This window comes from Aspergillus vadensis, assembly GCF_003184925.1.
Source record: "Aspergillus vadensis CBS 113365 unplaced genomic scaffold BO88scaffold_1, whole genome shotgun sequence".
In the NCBI taxonomy this organism is placed as follows: domain Eukaryota; kingdom Fungi; phylum Ascomycota; class Eurotiomycetes; order Eurotiales; family Aspergillaceae; genus Aspergillus; species Aspergillus vadensis.
In genome coordinates, this window is record NW_020292039.1 from 1,546,555 (window position 1) to 1,571,079 (window position 24,525).

At 49.5% G+C, this 24,525-nt stretch overlaps 9 protein-coding genes across 9 annotated transcripts; 5 read left to right on the plus strand and 4 right to left on the minus strand.

Annotated features, from left to right (window-relative positions):
- Nucleotides 1–319: 319 nt before the first annotated feature.
- BO88DRAFT_420962 (acyl-CoA desaturase) lies at nucleotides 320–1,657 on the minus strand (the record flags this gene model as incomplete). The annotated part of the gene is made up of 3 exons (XM_025708475.1): nucleotides 320–380; nucleotides 412–1,444; nucleotides 1,540–1,657. 3 exons carry the CDS (start codon nucleotides 1,655–1,657, stop codon nucleotides 320–322), a joined length of 1,212 nt encoding a protein of 403 aa, XP_025568352.1.
- A 3,108-nt stretch (nucleotides 1,658–4,765) lies between these two features.
- BO88DRAFT_448370 (uncharacterized protein) lies at nucleotides 4,766–5,200 on the plus strand (the record flags this gene model as incomplete). Its single annotated transcript, XM_025710432.1, has 1 exon — nucleotides 4,766–5,200. The coding sequence occupies one exon, from the start codon at nucleotides 4,766–4,768 to the stop codon at nucleotides 5,198–5,200; it is 435 nt and encodes a 144-aa protein (XP_025568353.1).
- Nucleotides 5,201–5,366: 166 nt separating this feature from the next.
- Nucleotides 5,367–5,783, plus strand: BO88DRAFT_409909 (uncharacterized protein; the record flags this gene model as incomplete). Its single annotated transcript, XM_025707979.1, has 1 exon — nucleotides 5,367–5,783. The coding sequence occupies one exon, from the start codon at nucleotides 5,367–5,369 to the stop codon at nucleotides 5,781–5,783; it is 417 nt and encodes a 138-aa protein (XP_025568354.1).
- Nucleotides 5,784–7,347: 1,564 nt separating this feature from the next.
- On the plus strand, nucleotides 7,348–9,031 carry BO88DRAFT_377923 (MDR family MFS transporter; the record flags this gene model as incomplete). Its single annotated transcript, XM_025704423.1, has 1 exon — nucleotides 7,348–9,031. The coding sequence occupies exon 1, from the start codon at nucleotides 7,361–7,363 to the stop codon at nucleotides 9,029–9,031; it is 1,671 nt and encodes a 556-aa protein (XP_025568355.1). The 5' UTR covers nucleotides 7,348–7,360.
- A 48-nt stretch (nucleotides 9,032–9,079) lies between these two features.
- Nucleotides 9,080–11,015, minus strand: BO88DRAFT_460127 (glycosyltransferase family 90 protein; the record flags this gene model as incomplete). The annotated part of the gene is made up of 2 exons (XM_025711107.1): nucleotides 9,080–10,846; nucleotides 10,896–11,015. The coding sequence occupies 2 exons, from the start codon at nucleotides 11,013–11,015 to the stop codon at nucleotides 9,080–9,082; spliced, it is 1,887 nt and encodes a 628-aa protein (XP_025568356.1).
- Nucleotides 11,016–14,078: 3,063 nt separating this feature from the next.
- BO88DRAFT_377928 (putative MFS alpha-glucoside transporter) lies at nucleotides 14,079–16,339 on the plus strand. Its single transcript, XM_025704424.1, has 2 exons — nucleotides 14,079–14,728; nucleotides 14,845–16,339. The coding sequence occupies exons 1-2, from the start codon at nucleotides 14,408–14,410 to the stop codon at nucleotides 16,252–16,254; spliced, it is 1,731 nt and encodes a 576-aa protein (XP_025568357.1). The 5' UTR covers nucleotides 14,079–14,407; the 3' UTR covers nucleotides 16,255–16,339.
- A 116-nt stretch (nucleotides 16,340–16,455) lies between these two features.
- On the minus strand, nucleotides 16,456–17,661 carry echA (enoyl-CoA hydratase echA; the record flags this gene model as incomplete). The annotated part of the gene is made up of 4 exons (XM_025704425.1): nucleotides 17,406–17,661; nucleotides 17,173–17,310; nucleotides 16,559–17,104; nucleotides 16,456–16,505 (listed from the first exon to the last, which is right to left on the minus strand). Exons 1-4 carry the CDS (start codon nucleotides 17,554–17,556, stop codon nucleotides 16,456–16,458), a joined length of 885 nt encoding a protein of 294 aa, XP_025568358.1. The 5' UTR covers nucleotides 17,557–17,661.
- A 409-nt stretch (nucleotides 17,662–18,070) lies between these two features.
- Nucleotides 18,071–18,865, plus strand: BO88DRAFT_448375 (Rer1 family protein; the record flags this gene model as incomplete). The annotated part of the gene is made up of 3 exons (XM_025710433.1): nucleotides 18,071–18,139; nucleotides 18,290–18,710; nucleotides 18,786–18,865. 3 exons carry the CDS (start codon nucleotides 18,071–18,073, stop codon nucleotides 18,863–18,865), a joined length of 570 nt encoding a protein of 189 aa, XP_025568359.1.
- Nucleotides 18,866–20,071: 1,206 nt separating this feature from the next.
- Nucleotides 20,072–22,984, minus strand: BO88DRAFT_420968 (class I SAM-dependent methyltransferase; the record flags this gene model as incomplete). Its single annotated transcript, XM_025708476.1, has 9 exons — nucleotides 20,072–20,210; nucleotides 20,269–20,471; nucleotides 20,524–20,662; nucleotides 20,714–21,992; nucleotides 22,040–22,114; nucleotides 22,163–22,419; nucleotides 22,470–22,486; nucleotides 22,541–22,672; nucleotides 22,733–22,984. 9 exons carry the CDS (start codon nucleotides 22,982–22,984, stop codon nucleotides 20,072–20,074), a joined length of 2,493 nt encoding a protein of 830 aa, XP_025568360.1.
- Between the last annotated feature and the right edge of the window lie 1,541 nt (nucleotides 22,985–24,525).

The window sequence follows — 24,525 nt, forward strand, 5'->3', positions numbered from 1 at the left end:
GAGTGGTGGTGGATCATCAGCCTATTTGGGAACCGTGATACCATGTCCTACTCTTACAGACCCGTCTGAAACTGCATTCCATGTCCTGTTGTAGAGAGACTAGTTATCAAACCCCAGTTGCGGGAGCAAGTCAGGGACTTTGCCGGTATAGGCTGCTTATGACAAAAAGAGCCAATCCACAAGAGCAATTAGTATGAATAATTATATTAGATCTCCAAGCTTAGGGTTCGAAAAACAATTCGCTCCAAAACACATCTTGGATCCTGCTCTTCGCGTGTGCAAGCACGTTGGTTCTAATACTTCCTACCTATCTATCCTTTCAAGATGATATCAACAAGGAATAATCATCACAAGTGGCCAGCGATGGATTTTTGTTGATTCTGGACATGTACCGGAGTTTCCTTGGCTAACATATCAATGCTGTTGTTCTGTTGCTTGAAGATCTCCACTTCACATCCACCTCGAAGGATGGCCACTCGTAAAGTTGCCAGGATATTATTTGCGGCGTTTGAATGGTGATAGACGGCACCATTGAACAAGGTGGTAGCATCCTTCCCTAGTGCCAAGCGCATCATCGACTCGCCTCCAGGGTGTTCATGAATAAACTTCGACACATCGTGAACGACTCCACCGATTAGTATTAAAAGATGACCCTGCGTAACCTTATCATGATACTCATCCCACTCCATAACAGGTAGCTTACTGAGTGGCGGCCCCCAGTCAAGGGATTCTCTCTCAACATTCATTTTCTTGAAGACTTGCTGTAGCCGGCTCTTACCAATCTCATTTTGCCGGAAACGTTTCAAATCGTAGGCTAGTCCCAGTTGTTCGCAGAGCCTGATAGCCCACTTGGTAATATCAGGCTGATACCATTCAATCCCATTGCGGTAGTCGGAGGGAAACTCATGGTGGAAATTGTGATATCCCTCTCCCATCGTGATGAGAGCAGTGATGAGATGATCCCGGGATGAGCGGCGGTCATCGTAGGGCTGTGCCCCAATCCAATGAGCCAATGAATTCACACAGAACGTCGCCTGGTTAACAAAAAAAGACCGAAGGATGCCTGCATAGAGGAAGCCTCCGTACCAGTCGTTCCAGCCCAGGCCAGCGACTAGGGTTGGGAATCCCCATCCCATGAAGAAAGCAGCAAGGAAGTAGTACCTATGCTGCAGCACCACCACACAGTCATTCTGGAGATCGGATATATCCACCCTGTTGTTTTTCCGGGGCTGTTTCGTGATCACCCAGAGAATATGTGCATGCAGCAGACCCTTCTTGACATTATATGGGTCCTGATCTGTGTCAGTATATCGATGGTGGGCTCTATGTTCTCGAACCCAGAATTTGATAGAACCTTGCACCGCTCCTGCACCAAATGCTGCTAGCAGCCACTTGAGTGTTGGGGAGGCGGAGTAGGATCGATGGGCCCATAAACGGTGGTATCCTGAGAGTTATTGACATATCAGTACGATATTGTTGGTCTGAATGCTACATATACCCATACGTCGACTGCACTCTACCCGCTACTCGAGGACTCACCTGCGGTCACGGATATTATAGTTGTAACGTAGTATATAATCGACAGTACTAGTGTTCTCCGATGAATAGGAACCCAGGGAACTTGTAGGAAGGCAATAAGAGGAATGGTTATCAGCATGGTAAAGTTGAACCAACGGATCTTGTTACACCAGGACCAAAGGGTCGTTAAAAAATCGCCCTGGTGTGATTGGCCTGCTGTTGGTAATTTCTCAGGCTGGGTGTCGTGTAACCCTTCTGTCACCTTAAGATTCATCTTTCTTTCGCCCATTGTGACGGTATCTGGAGTTCGGAGGAATCTCTGGAAACAGGAATAAACTGGGAAGCTAGAAGCAGTTCGCTGGACACGTTCTGGTGGAAGACGCCTGTAGCTAAATAAATCCAATTTATGGGATGCTTAGGTCGAGGCATGCAGGCAACGTCACCTCTAAACTTAAATCTCGATATTTCCAAGGCTGTCTGGTTGTCCTTTCTGTTTTAGTTTTCGTTCCTTTTTTAATGGATACGTCCAACGACAATAGAGTGACCGATGTATATCCCATTATGCCTAACATCCGGGAAATGTGGATCCCCGGATGTGTTGTGCAGAGACAAGTATAATATTTAGGTCAATATACGGTGAGTACTTACTCGACTGGCTAAGATGTGAGCCAAGCAAGTCTGGTTGACGAGGTTTATTCAGTCAAAGAGAAGGTATGGCCACATCTCATCGCTGCCTACGGAGAAAAGGATGCCATTCCTTGGTACTACCGATAGCAGATCTTTTTCATTGCATCTGCATAATGCACTAATTGTGAAGGTGGTCCCCTTCCTGGCAAATGAATTTGTGAAGTAGTTCCTGGTGTGACACCGTTACCAACGAGCAGCCGATGATCACCTGAACGACTGCCTCTGGATCGGAAGCTCTGTTACGGGCAAAACTGGTGTTAAACTCCGGCGATAGCACATGAAAATCCAGAAACTGCACATCATCAGATGATTTGTTTCAAGCCGAAGAAGGCTGCATACTTTCTGCGGGGTCTGCGGCAAGGCCCCCTGCTATTCCTGTGGATCCATACCGCACCGTAATGGGCATAGTAGTACTTTCGACAAGGTGTCGTAGATATTGACGGAAACGACATTCTAACCCTTGTTCTATGTTAGTGGCCATTCAACCTATGCCCTCCTTTGGGGCTAGAGGCTGGGGCTGCATCAGGAGTCTTCTCCGTAACCGTAGTTTCATCGCTTCAAAAACAATGCGCGGGCCAATAAGGAAACCGACCCATCGCCATGAGAGAGCGATTCGATACTTCTCTCTTTAGCAGAGAGCAGACAGATGATCCCTGGCCCCTTGGAACGAATGCTCGCTACCATTTTAATCTTACCTTCGGGGGTCATCAATGCAATCCCGCTATTAAGGGGATTTCCCCGGATATGGTGGCCAGGGGATCTATTATAGAAATGGAGTACTCTCCTTCCAGAGAGTTGAATGGGGAGACATAGAGCTCCTTGATGCATTTCGAGGCCACCATTGTTAGTGCATCGCGCTCAATGGTTGATTTTTCTGATAGTTTTACGTGATATGCAAGACATGCTTGAAAGGTATTGTTCACTTCAAGTACAAGACCCGTCAATGTCCGTTCCGCAGAATACGTATACCAGTAGGTTGCAGGGCTGAATGAATATCCCAAAATTTTAGGAGCGGTAAGTAAATAGACATAAGAGAAGTCTGTTTCTTGGAGCCCCCGGAGGAGTCAATAAGTCTCCAGAAGCGAACCGACTTCTAAGTCAAAGAGAAAGTACTATACCTGATTTTGTAGAAAGCTGACAAATTTAGTGCTCAATCCTTGAGTAGACCCTCGATAAAAATAGTCTTGGGAGTCCAGATACCATCCCGTTCCAGGCACAAAAACGTACTGCCCCTCGGCCTTCATTTCATCTCTTTCATCGGACAAATGTCCCTATCCAGAGGTACGAATAGGAGAATATATAGATACTGGGAGAGAGACGAGTATGCCTCAGTGTGCATGGATAAAGAGAAGTGTCACACATTTTTTATGTGCCTCCAAGTTCATATGATTGCCGGACAAGTATAAATAAAATAGTGGTTTGATATCGCAGATGATGGGTCCAGATAGAAATAAAATGTTCATAAGCTGATCCCTGCCAGATACAAAGCTGCTAATATCTCTCCATTATGTACAACTTCATAGTTCCTGTCAAGGCGAGTGAGAGTCCATAAGTTAAGCTGCTTCCGTTATATGTGTAATTCTTCCAACAATGACTGACCCAAGGTTAATCGATTAGCATTATGAAGCCCAATGAGGGGACAGGAAACGATAAAGCAATCTTCACCGCCAGTTCCCTTCACCGCTAGTTCCCTTCACAAAAAAAGCAACAACCCGAGGCACTTACGGATTGGTCTCCTTGCGATGCTAGTTCAAGCACGAGCTTTGCAGACTTCCTGTCAGTTGACGTTCATCGCTCGAAGCAATCATGATGCCTATGGACTTACCACTAGATTTCGGATGGAATGAAAGCTACTAGTCCTACAATTTTCCCATTTCCCAATTACCTAACCGCCTAGCTCTGATAAAGCGCGCTAGTAGATAATTGATCTTTGTGCAACTTCGAGTGCGACTTGTCTCCAATAGTCCATGTACTGTGTTACACAATCTTTAAGGAGCCTGCGTAATCTCTTTCATTTTACGTAACTAGCACCCTGACCAGCTCCGATGTAATTGATAAGAGGGTAACACAACATATGTACACATACTCATTCCGCAAGTGCAAGACGCTGCATCATTCAGACGACACTACCATGTGACGGATTTGTGGAAATCAGTCTGTCAGGGGACCTACGTCAATGAAGTTGACTTACTACAATTGACCCCAGTACTTTTGTTAGTACAGTGGGAAGGTGCAGGGATCTGAATCCTTTGTTTTCTGCTGTTCATATGATTAACAATACCTCAGATGGCCATTCAGCGTTTGCATTCAAGGCTTCACCATGGCGATCTAAAGAGGGCGGTGCCGTATGGGAGACCTACCGCTTCAAGAATTCAAATCCCTGCAACTCTCCACCGTACCAACAACTCACTGGGGTCAACCAGAGTAGAAGATTTTGGGTCTTGTCCAAATTTTAATCAACGTTGCTCAGGAAGTTCTAATTCTAACCCGTAATAATCCTAAATTCAATTTCTCTGACCACTCCTTCTTGTGAGATCACACGAGAAAATTATCTCCAAATATGGAAACCCTTCGCCAAACCATAATCGAAAAGCCCCTATCCAGCGCCAGTGAAATTCTTGAGCAGCAATTGGATGGACTTTCAGAGGTTAAGCAGTTAGATCCGCTAACAGAGTTGCTCACAATTGGTCATGAGGCCGATGAAAGGATGGCCGAAGTGATATATGCCGCCTGGTGCCACCTATGCGAGAAGGATCTCTGGTCCATTCAGTACGACAACCTAGAGCAATATAGAAGAGTCATTGGGTACTATGACATCATCAGGCCTATCATTCGTCGATTCAAACGATCCGACAGAGAGAAGTTCTCAAATATGGATCTGATTGAAAGCAACTGGAATGCGCCGGTGACAGAGGTCATACCGTCACATATTGCCCCTCAATCATGGAGTAATCATATGCTTTCTCTCCTCGCCACATTAAGCAAAGAGAAATAAAGGGAGGAAGCAGTAGCGCTACTTGAAGCCAGCATCGACCGAAGACCTCATAAATCGCGTCATTCAAGCCATTTGATTGCGAGTGACGTGCAGCGTATTCTTGAAAAGCCTTCTACTGTTAAGTATAAAAGAGACAGAATATATAGTAAGGGAGCTTGATCCAAGCATGGCATTTTTACTGACATGTTTAGGGTCGTCAGGTCCAAGGGAAAGCAGAGTTCGCAGCCACGCCCACTCTCAATCTTCACCTGAAACGGAGCCAAGTTCAATCTGCCCCACTCAAAACCCAATTCCAAGTGTCACGAGAGATCCTAGCGATGCTATGAGCCTTGATTATGATTTAGAAACCCAGACGGGACCAGAAAACTGTGATTGCTCGCCCATATGTCTTCCTTTGGTGATGCTGATGTCCGTGGGTATGCCTACAATGACACAAGAACTCTCTATAGCCCTACTCAAATGGACTCAGAGTGTGTCCTGGTCTAGTCTTTGTATTTCTCATCTACAACATCTAGCAGCATACAAGTATGGCGACGATGCAAAACAGTGGTCGCGGCTCCAGTTAGTTGATAGGGTGGAATAGCTTTTACTGCCTCGTGACAAAGCCAGAGAAACGCCATTCTGTAGGTAGGAGCAGTATAACGTAGTACAAGCAAGGAGCTGATCCGTCGTAGGGAATGATCCAGGAATGCGCATCTTTGAGTCGGAAGACTCAGTTTGTTCCGAAGATCTTATTTTGGGTCTTACAGATCTTTCAATCCCCGGCCATTTGGCGCTGAATGCTGGGAATTCCCGTGAACAGCAGGAGCAATCCCCTCCGACGCTATCATTTCGATCATCGCTATTATACTGCGGCCCGACCAGCTTGCCATTGAGTATACATTGTCTTCTCTTTCCAACTCGCGACCATTACTGCTTTCTTGAGTGGGGAGGCCCTGATCTATTTTCTTCGTATACGTGCAGTGAGGATGTGTTTAGTTTCCTTCACTACCTTTTTCCCGGCGAACCCGTGAGTTGGCTGAACACTAGACTGTCCATCACCAGTCGGCTTTCAGGTCAGACGGTAGTCGATCTCCCATTCATAATCCTACCAAGCGAATTGTACACGGACTCGTTGAGAAGCTTTCAGCTACATGCCAACGGTGTTCTCACACATTGGATCTCATGCTGGTGCCAGAACACAAGTCTCGATCAGTTTGTGCTACAGCTGGCAATATGGCATCACAGTCCGAGCTCAGGCTGCACAGCTCGAAACATGCCTCGGGCGAAGCGGTACCGCTGTCGACTCGGTCACCATCCACCTAGAACGGGAAGTATCTACCACAGGAAACAGTATAGTCACCTCCTCTCAAGGTGACGGTTTCGGTGTCCTTATCCGGACAGAGGCTGTCGTAGGTGAGATAGTCTCCCAACGCCAGGTGGCCAAAGAGGGGCAAGAAGGAAAGGAATCGGAGTCGAGTCATTTTTCGAGTTTCGAGCCGCAAAGTGCTCTAGGCTGATCGCAAGAAAGATATGTATCAACTTGTCAGGTGCGACGGCGAAGAGAGAATCCGTGTAGAGCAAAGGGAATATAGGTTATCATATATTGCATCTGGACAATCCGGGTTCGAATACGCGGCGTGAAAACCCATGACGTGGATCCACTTTCAGCTGAGGCCCAGAGAGTCACCAGAGACTTCGATCTGAGGGCACGGATATTGCGATGAAACCTGGGCAGTGCCAGGATATTAGGAAAACACGTGCTGAAGGGCTTTGGTGGAGAATCCTGTTACATTTGGCCAATAAATCCAATGTCCACAGTCCATCACTGAATGCTCAACCAGCCTTCTTTAGAGTGCCGCCAGTGTTGACCGTTGATGCCCATAGATAGATCCCTCATTGTGCCCATCACATGTTCCTGCTTCGGCACCCCATGTTCAATTGAATTCCTGACTCCTGAATATTGAGTGGCGATATTGAGTGGCGATTGGTCAACAAAAATGTCAGGTTGGGTCTGTATAAGTGCATACTTATATTCTCAAGAGGGTACTTCAATCCTTACGCACGTGATTTATCTATGGCCAATCCAAGCGCCGGTCCAGTCAGCAGGGGTTGTAGCAATTATCTCCAACTTCCATGAATTGGAACGCCATTCTAGTCTAGGAGAACTTGCTAACAACAATGACATCGACAGTGACAGGAGGCAGTACCGACCAACAACACGCGACAAGCGTTTCAGGCAATACAGACAATAATGAATTGTCCGGTCCTACAAGCAGACCGGCAGCCACCTTCGACGCCATAGCCGATAGTGCCAGCCTGCATGGAGAAGCCGAGTATCCCAGCGGCACCAAATTCGGGCTCCTCATGCTTACCCTAGCTGCCGTCCTAATCTTAAGCAGTATAGACATGAACATCGTCGCTACAGCCGTACCTAGCATAACAGACTACTTCCACACTGTTGCAGACGTCGGATGGTATTCCTCTGCCTTCAGACTCTGCCAGTGTTCCTTCCAGTTTGTTTTTGGCAAGGCGTACAAGCTCTTCTCTATCAAGACCGTCTTCCTACTTGCCAATGCCATCTCCATAGCAGGTTCACTGCTCTGCGGTGCAGCCAGTACATCAACCATGCTGGTCGTAGGTCGGGCTATAGCAGGCCTAGGATCCGCAAGCCTTCTCTCCGGGTGCTTCGTTATCCTCGTACAATCAACGCCCTTACACAAACGACCCATGTTCACCGGCATATTGGGCGCCATCGAAGGTCTGGCTACACTATCCGCACCACTTCTCGGCGGAGCCATCGTGCAGTCCATTGGCTGGCGATGGTGTTTCTACATCAACGCACCCCTCGGTGCCGCTACCCTAGCACTGACCATATGTTGTTTCTCAGACCCGCCAAAACCGAGCGCCATCGCCCGCATGGGCCTCAAACAAAAGATCATACAACTCGACCTAACAAGCAACCTCCTATTCATCCCAGCACTAACATCCCTCTTCCTAGCCTTTTCCTGGGCCGGCACCAAGTACCCCTGGACCAGCGGCGCAGTAATAGCCCCTCTAACCACCTTCACCATCCTCACGGCCGCCTTCATCTACAACCAAAAACGCCTCGGAGACGCCGCCGCCCTCCCCCTCCGCATCTTGAAACGCCGCAGCGTCATCGCCGGCTGCATCTTCATCATGTGCGGTAACAGCACCGGCAACGTCCTCGAATACTACCTGCCCACTTACTACCAAGTCGTACGCGGATACACCCCCGCCAAGAGCGGCTACATGATGCTCCCTATCATCATCGCCGGCACCGTTGGCGCACTCATCCACGGCTTCGGGACCAGCGCTATCGGCTACTACGCCCCGTTCATGCTTTTCGCGTCGCTCATGATGCCCGTTGCCGCGGGCCTCATCACCACTTTTAAAATCAATACTAGCTTCGCCGAACTGATCATATACACTGCCTTCTCTGGCTTGGCCTACGGTATTGGTTTCTCCGGTCCGCAGAACGCTGTCCAGACGGTGTTGCCCGTGGAGGACGTGCCGCTGGGTACATCGATTATGCTTTTCGCTCAGTCATTTGGTCCGGCTGTGGCGATTGCGATTGCGCAGGTCTTGTTCGTGAATCAGCTCTCGGTGAATCTAGGTGGTCTTGTGTCTGGCATTTATGGGGCGAGTATCGAGAACAGTGGTTTGTCACAGCTTGTGGCAGACATGTCGCCGGCTAAGACGAGGGATGTTCTCGTGGCGATTGATAGAAGTCTTATACAGACGTGGTATCTGGTGATTGGACTCGCATGTGCCACGATGGTGGGGAGTTTGATGATAGAATGGCGGTCGGTGAAATCGAGACGCGACTAGATACCATCCAGCAATACCTTATACAACAGTCTATATAAACAGATAGCCTTACACTCCCTCCTCACGAAGAATGAATGCATCCCTCCCCGGATCCCCCAGCCTCCCCACCTCCAACAACACCCTCCAAACCCAAATCCCCATATCCACCTCCCGAAAAGCCCTCCCAAACCACTCCTTCCCATTCCTCGCAATCTCCCCTGCCCTCTCCCTCCCCTCCCTACTCGACGTAAAATACCTCACCACCTCCGGTACCTCCTCCATCCCCAAACTAACCGGGATGTAATGCACCCACGGCCACAGTCTCTTGTCATGCCACTCCCTAAACAGGGTCTGTTTCAGGGGTGCAGAATTCGACGCTAACAGACTATAAAACCTCCCGCTGATACCATTCCCATCTAGGTCGAATATCAGCTTCGATTGTAGGCCCTGGTCTTTATCGACCCAGGCGTGCGGGTGGAAGAAGCGGCGTTGGGCGCGGCAGGAGGCGGGTGAGCAGTTGAAGATGCGGGTGAATGAGATGGTGTAGAGGCGGGTGTTGAGGAAAGTGGATTTTTGTGTGGAGATTGAGGTTGAGGTTTGGTGGAGGTAGGTGTAGCTGTTGTGGTGGTGTGAAGGGTTTGTGACTAGGCTGACGAAGCGTTGGCGGTGGAAGTTGTGCCAATCGTTGGTGGTTGTGGCGAAGGCGCCGGTGGTAGAACCGGCCCAATAGAGGGTGTTTTGTTTTTGATGCCATGGTATGTCCTTTTCGGAGGTGTATTGGAAGTCCGGTGCTAAGTAGGCCGGACTGGGGTAGAGGATGTCGGTCATGGTGGAGAGGGAGCCTGTGGAGAGGATGGGGAGGAGGCCTGTTATGGGGCGGAAGGAGGTTGGGCTAAGGAATATGCCGTGCTTTGTGCTGTATCCTGGGTGGAGGCAGAGGTTTTTCGATTGTGTTGGATCGGTGATGAATGGGAGGTTGGGGGTTTGGGCTGGGGGTTGGTGGTCTTGAGTCTGGGTACTGTTGGGTTGGTAGGTGCAGGGAGCTGATATTGTGTCCCATGTTGATTGCCTGGACTGGTCCTTTATGCTCGGACTGGTATGGATATTGTTTGGTGGTGGGGGTATCACTCTTGGCTCATCGAGATGGTTGACCATAAAGGTAACGTCAGGGAGAGTAACGGGTATATTCTCGAGTAAGGTGTCAAATGTATGTTGAACATCCCGATCAAGCACGCGGAAATCATGCGAGCATTTTGTTTTGCGTGAACTGCCGGAAAACGTACAGGTCCAAAGGTCGTTACTGGGCAGATTTCGCGCATTTACAATGTTCTCATTAATCTCTTTCCCGCTTAGCTTCAATAACGGTAGTATACTGTCGTATATAGCATCGTAATCGTCAATTATCGGCGACTGATGAGCAGACGCATATTGGAACCAATCCTCGAATCCAGGTGGTGGCTCGATCTCGTAACGTCGGCGATACTCCTCGCATGCAGCTGCGTATGTGCGGGATTGTTTATGGATAGTTTCTTCGAAGTCAAGTCTGGCTTTATCCATCAATGTTGCGATGGGGTGATTTTCGACTATTGTGTTGTTTGAGACATATATGGTCCATATGTTTGCGATATACGGGATTATCGCTGCGAGACTAAATGTCCACACAATCCATCGACCCTTTAAACTTGGAAGCACTTGGGTAAGTTGTGCAAGTACTAGTAATGAGGCGACAACGTTTGAAAACGCTTTGAGGTCCGACGACTGGTTGAACGGGCTATTAGCGACCAGAATGCTGAATATTTCGATCAATATAGCTGCACTCCAAGAAGAATGGTATACCTTCATAGGGGTCAGAAGAGTACCGTATATGTGGAGCTTTGAGGCTTACTGTCTGAATTGTGAAGAAATAAGCAAAGGTCTTCAATGCGCCTAAAGCAAGAATGCCAAGGGGATGTCCCCAGGAATAACCGAATATAATTATTTCCGCCACGACCGTCGCTGCCAACATTGGCAGAATTCTGGCAGCGAGGTGTAATGATGTGAGTTCGACATTAATGCAACCAGGCAGTTCTCGTCCTTGCTGAGACAAGATAATGATGGAAATGCCCAGGACACAGGCCAAGGGGATCAATGAGAGACCCCATTCAAAAAGGTTCGCGGAAGATGCGAGGCTGAACGTTCCCAGCAATGAGATGATGCAGGGCCCGTGGAACGTTTCCGTCAGAAAGGAGAAAGAGCTCCTTCCTATCAAACTTTGTGTGCGGAAGTTGAACACTTTCCCTGATATCAGCAGTAATGGAAATAAAATCGGCTGGTGTCACATCAGTAATATATCTTGTTTAGAGTGCTTGCCTGACGCACGAAAGTTTGTAGGGCCCCAAATTCCGACTCGAACCAAGAAGATATGCATACACCGACAGCAATCAACCATAAGTGTGTGGGACGCAGAGATCCAGCTCTCGGCTGACTAGGGTCCTGCTTAACAGAGTATATTGAGAACTGGTGATATCTAGAACTCAATCTGAATAACATGGGCAGTGTTGCCCATGCCACCATTTCAGAGCCTATTTCAGCGTATTGTGTGAATGAGTAGTGTGATAATATTCGCGTGAGAAGGGCAAGAGAAACTATCACAATTGTTTTGTTCACCTGGACAAACGAATTATTTGTGATCATGGCGCAAAACGCTATTCTGGTAAATCCATTCGCACAGGTGAGTATAATTTTTTGCTGCTATAGAATGAAGAACAAGGTGTAGTTACAGAGAGTTTGGCATTAATCAGTTTTAAAATGTGAAAGGCTGGCTACGAGGTGCTTAGCGCTGGGAAAATCAACCGACACACCGTATGTCTAGCACTGAGGCTGGCTATAAAGGAGGGTACTGGGTAATGGACTTCTGTCAGCTCACGCATGTAGATCATCCCAAATGTCCAATCTGAATCGTGTAGCCTCACGAGGAATGTTGGTGCTAGAGGATAAAGTAGGTGGCCTACTTAGGGCACCGAGTAGGCCCGATCCTTTGTGCTGAAACTCACTATTTCATAGGCGCGACAAGGCTGCTAACACGCGGGGTAAGGCTGAGAGCTCTTGTCATCCAAACCCTATCTGGTTAATCAGGGTCTTGGGATTGTAGATCATTATTAGATTTTACTATTAGTTATGCAGGCTTCCGGGATATACAGCCACAGTAAGATTATAGTGAAATAGCCTTCGGACAGCTAGCCGTAGGGTTACTAATGGAGATTTGTGAATCTTTCCAATGACCAGTAAAATTCTGGAAGGAAACAGATCTTACCAGGTGTATCATATAGGATGGAAGATATTTCCGTGGGTCAAATCCTTGACAGTCAGAATTGGGAAATCAGGGGTCAGTCAGGAAGTACTAGCGATCAAAATTGGCTTGGTCTATATCACGCCTCTCGGCAGGAACAAACGAAACGAAACAATGAGCCAGTCATCTGAGATGATTTTGCTGTGAACAAATGACAAAATAGAAGGTAACTTTAATACATTACTCGCTGCACTCCTTACTACGTGATGCTGTAAAAGCTGCCCATGTGTGCCCCAGTGTCATACAGCTCTCATATTAAGCTTATCAAGTTAGTCGCTTATTTTTCTCCTTTCAATCGACACCCAAGACTATCAATTCCTCCCTATCTCAAATACTGCGGACAAGAAGACAACCAAAGTGTAATATATATAGACATAATATAGAGGATTTCAATTTGATGCAAACTCAATCAAATCACGGAGAGGCACATCTTTTGTGACGACTAATTTCTACCATCAGCAGACATGGCATGAGATCAGCCACTGTCAAAAATGAAAGGTTAACATGGATATCTGGTCGAAGTACTTACTGGTGTTTCGAATGTATGATGTCCAGACGAGCCAGGCACTGTTATTTATTGAGTTGAGTAACTAGGCGTACTTGAAGCTGCCGGTAACGCTTGATATTATCCAAAGACATATACAAACTCATTTCCTCTATATATTGCGGATACTCTCATGTCTTATGAGCCATCTACTACTAAGTCTACCGGACATCGGATCTTAAAATCAGCTAGTACATGGCTGCAGTATAGTATAAGTATGAGAAAATAAATGAAGGCAACGTCAGACTAAACATAATAATAACTAAGAGCTACTGTGTAGCATATTACTCAGCTCGCATCATCCCAAAGTCATTTGGGGATGACCCTGGAGACACACCCTATGCACAGGCTTAGTATGTCCGGTAGAGCATGAATTATTTCCCACAAATTAACTACCAATGGGAATCCAAATATTTTATCATTATCAGACAAATGCAGTGCTTCTTGCTTCGCACAACCTATTCTGGTATAAGCAATAGCTACAGTAAGTAGGTAGTTTCATTCATGCCTAACTGAACCTGGATGGAGCCGCGTATATGGAATTGGCCAATTAAACCCGACCAATTGGACGCGTAGGTAACCGGAAGAGGACTAATCAAGATACACAGGTAACATGTGATCCTGTAGGGTCATGATCGGGTACTATTTGCATATACGCCATGTGCTCAACGGTGCTGATTCTGTTGGCCATTGGATAAATATTAGATTGGTGTTTAGACCAAGAAGTGATCCTTCGTGGCGTGATTTCATGCATATACGCATAGATTAAGAAGAAAGTCAGCGTGGCCAAGCTTTCACCCACTTACCGATAATCGACAGGAAGAATCGGAGATCGAGGCGGATCCTACGGGATCAAGCTTATCGGAGATTTTTGGCTTGCATTTCCTGCCACGAGGCACCTGCAGATGATGCATCTTAGCGTGCATACTCGATCGGTGTTATACTTTTGTACAGTGATCAACTACACGTTGACTTTCTGTTTGAGTTGGGTTGAACCATGATATCCTATTAACTTTGTGTGTATCTTTCTGCTTCTGGTGGACACCAATTGGTGGAGGGGCATGCCGTCCCTTATTTTCCCCGCAAACCCCTCGTGTCGGATCCCGGCGTAAAATGAGACTTGGCTTGGCTTTAGTCGGAGTTTAATTCTTGCCTGGGAATTTGTGTCACCCAGATCTATTGCAGACCAAATGATTCGATTGGAACCCAAGAATACGAGTCAGACACGATTGCACGCAAGCAAATGACACCAAACCGGTTCCTGCAGTCGGTGGGGGGCGCACTATGCTGAGTATGCTCACCACCGCCGGCCCCGCCGCCAGCATAAAAATCTAACGATGGCCGTCCCGCTGCTAATGCGCTCCGGTCCGGATCGTCCCTGATTTTCCTGCTGCCCTCCAGTGATTGATTGTCCGTCTCCTCCCTCCCTCCCTCCCTCCTCTTTCCTCTTCACCTCCTCTCTCCCTCCCCTCCCCCTTTCACCCTTTTCTCCCTCCCCCGGGATTGCCTGCAATTGCTCGCCAGCATGGCTTCCCCCAAGGTTCCGGATGCCATTGCCCCGGCAGAGCAGCCGCCATCGCCCTCCACCGATCGCCAGGATTCCATGGCTTCCGCAGCCAAGATCATTCAGAATGCCAAAGCGGCCACGGACAAGGAGCAGAAGATGACCCTGCTCCAGGGCGTCAAGCTCTATCCCAAGGCCGTTGCCTGGAGTATCCTTATCTCCACCTGCATCGTCATGGAAGGCTACGATATCAGTCTTGTCAACAACTTCTACGCTTTCCCTCAATTCAACCGAAAATACGGCGAGTTGTCGGCGGATGGAACATATCAGGTGCCAGCACGGGTAATTGACTTCCTCCCCTCTTGTTTTCCTGGGACATCCATGCAATTGCACCATCATCCCGCACGCCATGCAGTGCTCGCGTGACACAATTGGCTAACAAATCGTCTCCTATGCAGTGGCAATCGGGTTTGAGTAACGGTGCCTACGTCGGAGAAATTATCGGCCTCTTCATCAATGGCTGGGCCTCGGAACGCTTCGGATATCGTTATACTATCATGGCTTGTCTCGTTTTGATCACGGCGTGGACTGCCATCTTCTTCACCGCCCCGAACGTTCAGGCGCTGCTGGCTGCGGAAATACTGGCCGGTATTCCCTGGGGAGTGTTTCAGACATTGACCGTCACCTATGCGTCGGAGGTGTGTCCGGTGGCGCTGCGTGGATACCTCACGACCTACGTCAATTTCTGCTGGGGATTGGGACAATTGATCGGTATCGGTGTGATCAAGGGTATGATCAATCGGGATGACCAATGGGCATACCGGATTCCATATGGACTGCAGTGGATGTGGCCATTGCCCCTCTTCATTGGGATTTCTCTCGCACCAGAATCCCCATGGTGGTTGGTCCGGAAGGGCAAGATCCAACAAGCCAAGAAAGCCCTGCTGCGGTTGACGAGCGTGAAGCGGGAGACCAACTTCGACGCCGACGAGACCATCTCGATGATGGTTCATACCACATCCCTGGAGAACAAGATCACCACCGGGGCCAGCTACCTGGACTGCTTCAAAGGCACCGACCTGCGCCGGACCGAGATCGTCTGCATGGTCTGGGCCATTCAGAACCTGAGCGGCAACTCTTTCTCCAACTACTCGACTTACTTCCTCGAGCAGGCAGGCTTGAGCACCGACAATGCCTATGCGTTCGCCATGGGCCAGTACGGAATCAACATGGTCGGCGTCTTCGGAGCCTGGTTCCTCATGTCTATCGGCCTGGGCCGGAGAACACTCTACCTGTACGGTCTCTGCGGGCTGTGCGTCATGTTGCTTGTCATGGGATTCCTTGGCCTAGTACCCGAGGAGCACAAAACCCAGGCCGCCCTGGCAACCGGCTCCATGATGATCGTATGGGCGCTCTTCTACCAGTTGACCGTCGGCACGGTCGCCTACTCCCTTGTCGCCGAGCTCTCCACCCGCCGCCTTCAAATCAAGACGGTCGTGCTCGGCCGCAACCTGTACAACATCGTCGCCATCGTCTGCGGTGTCCTGACCCCGTACATGCTGAACCCCGGCGCATGGGACTGGGGCAACTATGCCGGCTTCTTTTGGGGCGGCATCTGCTTCCTTTGCATCGTATACACATTCTTCCGGGTCCCGGAGCCTAACGGACGGTCGTTCGCCGAACTCGACCTCCTCTTCGAGCGGGGGGTCAGTGCGCGCAAGTTCGCCCAGACCCAGGTTGATGTGTTTGACGAGACCATGGAGCATGGGACGGTCGATCACTATCAGACGGAGAAGACAGTGGCAGCCGATGTGGCAGCCGTTGGGAAGGAGAATTCGAACTCGAATCCGAATTCGAATCCGACTTGAACTTCACCGCAATGATGAATGACGCTCCTTTTGTAATAACAATTAATATAATAATGTACATAGAGACAGCTAATAATGAACATAGACGATTAATGATTCATTCTCATGCTTACTGAGTCGTTAGGTGGGCTTGATGTTACTACATTGATATTCAACAGGTTCCTCACTCGACCACTATCCCAAGCCCTATCATCTCGAAATCTACTCATTCGACCACTCCGGCTTCTTCTTCTCCGCAAACGCCGTCATGCCTACCACCGTCAGCATCAACCACTTTCCAAAGAAAAGAAAGAAGCAAACTCACCAATCTTCTGATCCTTACTTCCAAACAATCCATGGAACAATCTCCTCTCAAACTCCACTCCCTCTCTCAACCCAACCTCATATCCTTTATTCACCACCTCCTTACCCGCCACCACCGCAACCCTCGAATAACCCGCAATCGTCTCCGCCGTCTCAACCGCAACATTCACCACCTCATCCTTACCTCCCTCCACCACCCTCGCCGCAACCCCCCACTCACCCGCCTCCTTTCCACTAAAGTTCTTCCCCGTCAGAATCAACTCCATGGCTTTACTCTTCCCGACGGCCTTCGTGAGCCGCTGCGACCCACCCGCACCGGGGATAACACCCAGCTTGATCTCAGGCTGTCCGAAAGTCGCGGTGGACGTGCAGTAGATGATGTCGCACATGAGGGCGAGTTCGCATCCGCCGCCCAGAGCGTAGCCGGAGACGGCGGCGATGACGGGCTTGCGGATTGCGTTGGCGAGGTGGGACCAGGGGGCGATGAAGTTGTTGCTGTATGCGGAGGAGAATGTTAGGGGGGCCATTTCTTTGATGTCGGCGCCGGCTATATCATCACATCATATATGGATTAGTGGTGTGTTGGTTGTGTTATTGGGGAGGGTAGTGGCGCACCTGCGAAGGCTTTCTCGCTGCCGGTGATCACGATCGCGCCGATGTCTTTGTCCGTGTCGTAGGTGGTTAGGGCATCGTTGAGTTCTTCGAAGAGTGGGCTGGAGAGCGCGTTCAGGGCTTTGGGGCGGTTGAGGGTGACTGTTGCATTTTGGTTGGGGTTGTGGTTAGCATTGAATTAAACTCATGCTTGTTGCTACTGCTATTGTTTGAAGGGGACCGGGGAAAGGGCATACTCAGTCCTACGCCCGGCTTGGGAGTCGAGGTGAGGATGTGCTCGTATGCCGAGGTTGCGGTTGCGGAGAACGGACGGCCGCGGGCAAGAAAGGAAGTCAGAGGGATGGCAGTGCGGGAGGAGACGAGACGGGAGCACTGGCGGGAGAACATATTGAGAGCAATTATTGATTATCTAGTATATGAGAGGAGAGAAATGTGTGAAGAGATCAATTGCAGATGTGGTCGAGAGAAACAGTCGGGGAAAGGGAAGGGGGATATGATGATGATAGTAGCAGCTCCCCGCAAATCCCGCCGAGTTAACCCCGGCAATAGCCGTGACAGCTTTTGCACGTGATAGCTATAGCTGAGTCAGCGGCCCCTGAGGCGCAGTCGTCATGACAGTGGCTGGTGTCACCCAAAACGGGCTTAGCGGGAGCGGCCGGGCAGTGGCCAGTTTTCCCGCGAGCAGCTGCTGGCTGGCTGGGCTGTCCTTCACCTTCATCAGCTGAAGCACTTTCGCATTCCTAATCCATTGCTTTCTGTCCGTGCTCGGTGCTGTTTTTGTGCCCTATGCGCTGAGTCTGCTGGGTGCCTTCTTGTCCGCTTTTTCGTATCTTCTTTCTCTCTCTCCACTCTCCTCTCTTCTTCCTGCTACGCGATAGATAGCCACATCCACACTTCCACCATGGACGTTCCTGAGCCTGAGCAGACGCCTTTCACGGCCGTGACGGCGCAAACCTCGAAGCTGGCTAGGGTATGTACATACACTCTCTCTGATCTGGTTTTCGCAATACCTGTCGCAATCCTGCACCTAGCGCAGACGACATGCCCATCCGCTACCCCAACAAACACCACCTACCCACGGACCATGACAGTGACACGATAAGCTAACTACCACACACAGCAATACCAAACCTACCTCGACGCCTCTACCCCATTCACAGCCTACCGCTGGACCGGCACCGTCGTCCTACTCCTCATCTTCTTCCTGAGAATCGTCCTCGCCCAGGGATGGTACATCGTAGCCTACACCCTCGGCATCTACCTGCTCAACCTCTTCCTCCTCTTCCTGCAACCCAAGTTCGACCCGTCCCTGACGCAGGATGAGGGTCTGGAAGACGGCGACGCCGCCGCTCCCAGCCTGCCCATGAAGCAAGACGACGAGTTCCGTCCTTTCATCCGCCGTCTCCCCGAATTCAAGTTCTGGCACTCGGCCACTCGCGCCATTGCCATTGGCTTCGTGTGCTCGTGGTTCGCCGTCTTCGATATCCCGGTGTTCTGGCCTGTCTTGGTGGTTTACTGGATCATCTTGTTTGTGTTGACCAGTGAGTATACCAGATTCTGCTTATCTTTGGTGGGAGGCGAAATTGGTGGAAGGCTAACCCGAATCAATCTACTAGTGCGCCGCCAGATCCAGCACATGATCAAGTACCGCTACGTGCCGTTCTCGTTCGGTAAGACGCGGTACGGCCGGTCATAAAGCGACACGAACACAAAAAGAAAAATAGATATATCTTTTCGTTTGCCTGGATAAATGAGTCACGGCAGATTGCAATGAGATGTGATGAGACGAGACGATGATGTGGTGTGATTTGATGATGAAACTCGTCATGTCATGCTATGCGATGCTTGGCTTTGTGCTCTTCTCTGATGGCTACTCTACTACATCTATATAATATCGATGGATTGGATGTGACCGTCCGGGATTTTTTCCCCTTCCTGTCTATGCCCTACCCCATGTACTCTCCTTCACACCGGAATAGGTTGTTGGTAGATACATGGGGATAATGGCAGGACAAGCACAATAACTACCTAACCACCCCTTTAATCTCCACTGTTTCCTTCTCTTCTCTTCATGATGATCTTTGAGTGTGACCTCGTGTGGCCTTGTGTGTATGTGTGTCTGTGTGTGAACTGACTTTATGAAACTTTACTACCGGGATGTTATACTAGTATTCTTCCTACTATTCAATGTGTACAGAATTAAGTCAATGCCGTTTATGCTTATTGCTCCCTTGCATCCCTTATATGATTATTCCTGCTCTTGCCTGCTTCTACTTCCCTTGTGCTATTAGAATTTTTAGCTCATCTTCAGTTGCGTTGTGATCCGTGTAATTTACTGATATGATAACGTGGGTGAAGTATGACGATGGGTGAATAGATAAAAATCCGCTGGGAGTCTGGTATTTCGTTTATAAAGATATTACGGTCCGGTCCTAGGTAGGTTTCAGATAGTATCTACAAGTACTTAGTACTGGTAATGAGTCGGTTTTGATTGGTCGAGAAGTGGGTACTACTTATATAGCAGAGGAAAGAAAGCCCGAGGTTCTCCTTGCACATACATCAACTCCAGTCACGCGTGTGCTGCTACGAAGTAGTAGTTGAGTTAATTGTAGCATACAGGTACAGGTCAACCTGTGTTGGAGGCATATCATTGTCTATTCTAGACTTTTGACTATGTGCATAGTATCGAAATCATACTCATCACGAACAAAAGAAAACAGGTAGGCGAAGTATGGCATGTGGACAGAAAGGGCAAATATGTAGGTTGTGAATGTGGAGAAGTAATGGGAAGTAATAGAAGAGAAATAGCAAAGAAACGTTCAGATGCCATCAAGGCAATAAGTATCAATCATCATCGGTATGTAAGAGACAGCAACATTAGTATTCAAGGGGAAAAGCAAAATCATATCTCAAGATGCTCCACGCTGTTCCTCTTCGGGGTGATATTGTCCAGTGACAGAGCGGACATGGCGCGACTAGGTGCGGGACGTTCGAGTTCTTGCGTCTTGGTGCAGATCCAGGTGGAGGCGTACATGTTTACTCTGTTTTCTGTCAGTTTAATTGTTCATGCGGTACAACTTTCAATATGATGGTGCTTACCGATCAATGCAAGTGCCCGGGAATCTGGCGCCAACACGACGTGCAGAGAAACCGTTCTGCTCAAAATGCTGGATATACCATGGCTCGATGCTTGCGGAACGGAGTAATATCCGGCCACCCATCTTCAGGGCGTGGTTGAGTTTCTGTGCTTGGGTGGAGGCTTCTTCGCCTTCGGGGTCGAACCAGTCCATGGAGTCCATGACCTATATGACTTGTCAGTTTGAGTGTATTGCGAGGGTTGGAGTAGAGACATACCACAGCGATAGTCAGGCTGCGTGGCTTGATCCGCTTGATCACTTCGTTGATTTCGTCTGTGTGGATGCGGAGACCGTCGAAAGCGCCGGGTGAGGAGAGCTTCACGTGGGCCTTGGGGGAGAGGTATGCAGGATGACATCTGCCATTCATTAGTTAGGGAACATATGCTTCAGTGGCATGATGAGCTTACCTCCGCGAGAACTGTCCCTGCAAGCAGAGGAAGTAAAAGTAGTTGTCGTTGCTGATCAAAGTGTCCTGGACCACCGGATCCAAGGTGTCCACCACGTACTCCCAGATCGACTTGCCGCTGACATCCTTCGCCTGCTTCATGTCCTTGTTCAAGCCGTTTCTCTTGAAGTAGTCATCGATAATCATGTTACGCTGGTTGCGGGGCACGCCTGCGGCCTTCCATGCAAACCATTCTGTTCCCACCACCGCCCAGTGAAGAGGCTTGCTCATCAGGACAGAGCGGATTCGGGGCCAGATCTTGCGCTGTTCTGCCAAGGTCTGGGCTTCACAGAGTTGTCGCACCTGACTCTCCAGACCAAAGACCTTGAAGAGGTAGCGGACCATCTTGATAGCGTGGCGCGATCCGCCCGTCTCGTAGAGTCCCTTACCGGAGGAGGAGGTGAAGATATGGGTATGCTCCAGCCAGTACTGGAAGGCTTGACTAGACAGGTGTGGGCTCAGTCGGGAGATGAGTAGGTTGCGGAAATCGGGATGCTTTCCTTCACCGAAGATCTTCCACACATCGCGGTGGCCCAGAGCCATGAAGCTAGCCACCTTGAGTTCCAGAAGGTGGTTCTGATTTGGGTTCAAGTCAACCGCATGGACACGACGCGGGCTCTTCTGAAGGTAGTCGAGGATGTTGTCACCGGCGCTGGTGATGGCCAGAATGACATCGTCTCGCTTGATGTCCAGCAGGCGGTGGTCAACACGGGGGTCTTCCCAGTTGAAAGCATAGATGTACTCGTTTCCAAACTGAGTGTGCTTTGGGAGGAGGTCATTGTAGAAGATACGGTGGTGGTGATTCTGGTAAAAGGACGAAGGGAGAGGCAGGTTCGCGCTCAGATTGATCACAGCCGACTCATAAGCCTTGGATCTAATTTCCTGAGTGCTGTTCACAACAGCAGTCTCCATCTCCTTGCGATGGTTGGCGGGAGAGAGGTACGGCGACTCTGTGAACGAAGCATTCAACTTCTCGATGGCCTCGCGACCTGAGTGTGTGGTCGAATCTTTCTGGCAACCGACAAAAATATAGTATGGGATACCGCCCAGTAGGTAGTTTCTCTCGCTGGCAGAGATGACGGTTCCGAATCGGTACTCCAGGTAGTCACGGCGGGCTGCCTCCAAACTGACTCGGTCCACGTCAAACCAGGCACGCCAGAAGACACGACCGAGCCAGTTCACATGTCGGTTGAAGGCACCGCCAGTGTAATTACGCGACGAGACATCAACAATGCTTTGGACTATCGGGGGTTAGGAAAATTGCGTCGACAGATGTTACCAGACTTACCATAGAAGTCACAAACTCCGAGAACGCCAGTAGGCTTCAAGAGTGCAGGTAGCGCGTCGATGACACTGTAGTAGTCTGCATCAAATAAGCACCACTCTCTGATATGTCACTAAGTGCACCAACCTGGAATCATAGACAGGCTATAGCTCATTGTTGCCAAGTCGGCACCGGCGCTGCTCTCGTTACGGGGGTCGACCTTGTCATCCTCCGGTAAACGGAAGGAGCGAGCATCCTGGCAGACAACGTGGACGTTCTTCCATCCCAGCCTTTCGAAGCGCTGGCGGGCCACCTCACAGAGGGAGGGTGATAGATCTACCAGATAAACGCGGGAGAAGAAATCCTTGACGGGTAGGAAAGCAGACATGGCTTCAATGTTGTATCTAATAGTGGTTAGGGGTCGGTTGGATTTTGTGTCCTCGAAAGTGCTCACCCAGTGCCTCCGCCAATCTACATTGTTAGTCAATACTCATCACTCGGTAAGACTGCATAGGTGATACTTACATCAACCCAGACAGCCTTGCCAGACTGAAGCTGCTTGTTCTCGACCTTGTGCTTCAATTGGGCTGCAACTAGACCCAGCATATCCTCTCGACCGCGCAACAAACGCTTGCGAGTGGCATCGTAGACGCCAGCCTATGTACGTTTCTGTCAGAACATGGAACTAGGCAGTCAATTGGCGGTCATGTGGCATACCTGCGTCTTGTAGAAGCTCTCGAGAGCATCCTGTTGGCCATTTCCGTGCTTCTCGTGGGGTTTGAGGAATGTGGCGTATGCGAACTTGAGGTAGGTGAAAACACCGCTGTTGTAGTCAATTTTGCGCTTCTGCGACGACAACATCATGACGACTGCGACGAACGCGCAGACCGCGAACGCAGTTCCGGCAATGTAAACATGTAGCCAGTTCAATTGGCCCCAAAAGGGACCGGTTATACTGCTGGAAGACATAAGGGCGCAAAGAGGTGTAACGGGATAGAGTTGAAGCCTCCTGTCGTAGGAAGGACAGATGAGAGGCAGATCTCCTGCCTCAAGAATTGCGAGGACGGGCGGCTTCTTGAATCAATTGCTCTGCAGCAGCAACAGAGCAATACGGGAGAGGTTGGCCACATCTTTGGGATGCACGCCCCACTTGCAACAGCCCCTCCTGGTCCGAGTTGAATTTAAAAAAGACATGAGCGCAGCGCGATGCCCTATCAGGGGGACACATGGTCCGGGGATGATAAGCTGCATTGGCTGTCCGTGGTAAAAGAGTGAATGGCTCGCGGGAAGAGGTGGAGGAAGGATCTCCGGGTGGTCCTTGGGGACCAGCTGGCACCGAATTGCAGTAGGAGACAATCGTTAGCGGAGGATGAAGAGGAGAGTTGCAGAGCTTCAGTTGTATGGATGCATCTGCGTATAGTTCGGGTAGACCAATCAAGGGTGCATGTGCCCGCACGCCGTGGGCTCCCCGAGCCACTCGCCGCCAATGAATCCCGCACGCCAGCCCCAGGCACCCTGATCTTCCAACTTATTGGTACAGGCCCCGATCAACGGTCAATACTCATCCATCGTCTTGCCAATAATAGCTGTGATAATCAGAGGTTGTAGCGGGCAGATCCTCAATGCAGATGCACTGCCGTCAATTCCTCCCTCCCTTTATTCCTCCATCCATCCTTTTCGTCGCTGGTCAGGTACTACTAGGGCGATCCCGGATTCTGGGAGAGGCACATGTCTGATATACTTCGTACACCCACGGTCAGCTAGTGAACTCCTGTATAACATGAAAGTATAATTTTCCAAAAATACCCGGCCTGACAAAGGATTTACAGGCTGGTCTCCGACTCTCCGCACTGCTGCGTACTCACCCTTTTCATGCACGTACGCATGCCCCCTCGCCGCCACCTGAAGTCTGCGTACATGTTACCCCTCCTTGCAACCGCGATAGCCGAGTGCTTTATGTCTTTCAGCTTAGACATGTAGACAAACTGCTGTAGTATCGGATTAGTTGACCCAGTTCGTCGCTCGCGCGGAGGATGTTCGGACTTTATGTCCTCCAGGATATACTTGAGTCGTAGCAGAGTGAGATTCATGAAGGGATATGTGTTCAACCTTGGACTCGTCGTTCTTTCATCGATTGCATCATCGATTGTAGGAAAGAAGCCCATCCTCGAGAACAATGTATACAACCAGCCATCAGAAGATAAAGCTTGTTAGTGTCATATCGTCCGCGTATCTCAAGAGACCTCATCACATCCAGATATATTGTCTCAGTGTCTTTCCATCTCACTCTCTTCACCCAATTGCCTGAGGTGGAAACAGTCCATAAGACCTTGCTTCACTTCAATAAAGATCGTTGACCGTCCATATATACCTGGGTAAAGGAAAATTCACCGTCCAAGTCTGCTATTTGCTGCATGAGTGGAGGTTCATCAACAATCAGTAGAGAATGATTCGCAGTTGATAATATCAGTGCGAAAGCAGAGGAAGTATGAAGATTCGCTGCATTATCG

Bases quoted from the DNA above. Each gene is read 5' to 3' on its own strand.
- BO88DRAFT_377928 (XM_025704424.1), top strand. From the start codon at position 14,408: ATGGCTTCCCCCAAGGTTCCGGATGCCATTGCCCCGGCAGAGCAGCCG. The intron at 14,729-14,844 runs GTAATTGACTTC...TCTCCTATGCAG, and splicing joins CATATCAGGTGCCAGCACGG to TGGCAATCGGGTTTGAGTAA.